The sequence below is a fragment of the Cryptomeria japonica genome, chromosome 3 (genome assembly GCF_030272615.1).
Source record: "Cryptomeria japonica chromosome 3, Sugi_1.0, whole genome shotgun sequence".
Classification (NCBI taxonomy): domain Eukaryota; kingdom Viridiplantae; phylum Streptophyta; class Pinopsida; order Cupressales; family Cupressaceae; genus Cryptomeria; species Cryptomeria japonica.
In genome coordinates, this window is record NC_081407.1 from 221,181,579 (window position 1) to 221,184,168 (window position 2,590).

At 36.8% G+C, this 2,590-nt stretch overlaps 1 protein-coding gene across 1 annotated transcript; it reads right to left on the reverse strand.

Annotated features, from left to right (window-relative positions):
• Positions 1-430: 430 nt before the first annotated feature.
• Positions 431-997, reverse strand: LOC131076005 (kiwellin-1-like). The gene has a single exon (XM_058013016.2). It carries the CDS (start codon positions 995-997, stop codon positions 431-433), a length of 567 nt encoding a protein of 188 aa, XP_057868999.2.
• Between the last annotated feature and the right edge of the window lie 1,593 nt (positions 998-2,590).

Here is a 2,590-nt window from a genome sequence, read left to right on the forward strand (position 1 = left end):
TTATAGATTGAGAAAAGAATTTCTTATCTTGACAAATTCTTTATAAAAAATGATATCAAAGATATCTACTTTTTAGTAGCAAAATAGTTTAGAACTAGAGCTTCAAATATTACTTTTAGAAGGAAAAATATATTTTGAAGTCAAGGGAATTATGGTTAGAGGGGTGGAAAAAAAGAAAGAAAAAAAAGCGTGCATATACAATAGAGATGTGTATATTATGGTGGAGCAAGTGAATTTAAATAAGACTACATTCCTCTTCACGAGATTATAAGTGCAATTACAATGAAAAGCGCAATTTATGCAATGCAGATGCGTACAATATACAATAGAGATGCGTATATTATGGTGCAGAAAGTAATAAATAAGAGTGCATGAGGAATGCGTTGACACAGTGTATTTGACGAAGACATAGAGGAGGGCACGAAAAAGGTTAAGTTTCAGACCAAGTGATGCTCATTTCACCAACATCATCGTAATTGTTGACCCCCAAGGCTTTCCATACGCCTGGAGAGGCATCCACGATATTGTTATTACAAGGGGGTTGGAAGTCGTGATCCTTGTCACACCCAGAGACTGAGTCGCACTCGTCCACCACCATGGCCCGCACAGTTCGTCCATTGTCTGGATTGGTGACGAGTATGAAGTCGTGACAGCGGCTTCCACCGGCGTACCAGCCTGTGGAAAGAGCAACCACGAGATCGTTGTCATTGTGGTAGTCCCCATCGCACTCCGAAGGCCCTCCTCCGTCTTCCCCCTTCTGAAAACCATTCAGTGTGAGTGTGGCGGGAGTAGTGGCTGTCACGGGGGGCGAGCATTTGTACTGTGAGTATCGCTTCCCGGACTGGCAGCAATCTGAGCCGTGGTCGTGATTGCAGTCGTGGGAGTTGCCATTCAAATATCCGATTGGATTACATGATGCCAGGATTCCTGCAACATCACTATGCCTGGCGCATTCCGCTACGGACATGCTCAGTAGCAGTCCAAATGCTAGTAACATCGTCCTCATCCTCCCTGCAAAAACCCACATTAAAGTATCAGCTGACCTTTCAATTCAAATTATTTGTGACCATCTAATTCTAACTTCACCTCACCTCGCCTTATGGTTTGCAAAACGTATACTCTGCAATTTTTTCTTCTCTTCTCTTCTCTTGGATAGATTCAGCTGTGGGCTGTTTGAATGATACAACTTTACTGTATTTATAGCTGCCACCAGCACTAGTGTTGTTGCCTTGGTAAGATCCGTTTCGTGGGCGTCATTATCGGGGTTTCAACATACACCGGAGAAAGTTTACTTCTAGAGCCCAATCAAAACAATGAAATCATATATTCTGTAACCTTCGCTCCCAATTGTATTGTAATTCCAACTAAGACGGCAACTTCACCATTTGAATATAGTTTTTCTAGATTCGAAAATCCTCTTCCTTGCTTTGATACGCCCCAAATTATCAACTTTCATACGTTACTGTCTGCCGGCTGATCCTTTGGCTTAATCGGACATGCTTGCATTTATATTTACCATTCCTTTCATTTCCAAATTAAAAAGGAGAATTTGCATTCATTTTTAACTATTCCAATCAAGATCGGCACCTTATCAACTTAGCATAAATACAATGTGTTTGTCGTGGATCTCGTGGGTGACCGCAGCGAGCAGATAGTGCAATGCTAGCCTATTGCTGTCATCCACATCTCGTGCGGGACGGTAGGCTCTTGTCACGCATTAGCTACCGTGTGTTTTTTCCTAGCTTTGTTCTAGACGTAATTAACAAATACAACTTTATGTTAAAGTTTTTGTAGTGATTTTTTTTTTTACCATGCTTTTGTTTTCATAATAAAATTTAAAAAATTAAATGACAGCTAGTATATTTATTGAAGATAAATTAAAACATCAAACAAATATGGCAATAAAGAAAAGTAAAATAAGCTTACATCAAACCTAACTCACACCTAATTAAGCCTAAATTTTAAGATTGAGCTTAAAAGTTCATGAAAAATGAATATTTTGATATCCATTTATTTATTTTTCATTATGCGCAAGAGTAGTATCCTACTAGGTAAGGTCTTAAGTTTAACATGTTTATTTTTGTACTAAAAAAGTAAGAATAAGGTAGGATATGACCATTTTTTAAGTACATATTTTGTAAAATTAAAACTTAGAGATTTTCCCCTTGATTATGATTAAATATGTTTTACATTTCATGATGCCATATTCAAACTGAAAGTAATCAAAATGCAAAGGAGATTAAAAATATGCAACCTAATTTAATATATTTATAATTTTGAGAATATGCTCATGCAATGTTCCTCTATTTTCTCAAAGTCTTGACTCATGATACACCATTCCATTTTTATCAGATACATGTAAGGCTAGAGAAATCGCATTCATTAGTAATGTACTTTGATCATTGAAAACAACAAAACTTGATTCAAAAATGCCATGTTCCTCATCATTTTACTATTATGAGTCTTGAATAAGAAATCAACATTCTTTTAAAACCTCAACTAGACTACCTAGTTCAATTATGTCTTCTTAAGTGTAAGAAATATCAATACCGTTAATCATATCTTGCTCAAAGTCAAAAGGAAAACATTC

What these genes read in the sequence shown, in the direction of transcription:
- LOC131076005 (XM_058013016.2), bottom strand. Translation starts at nt 997, where the DNA reads ATGTTACTAGCATTTGGACTGCTACTGAGCATGTCCGTAGCGGAATGC.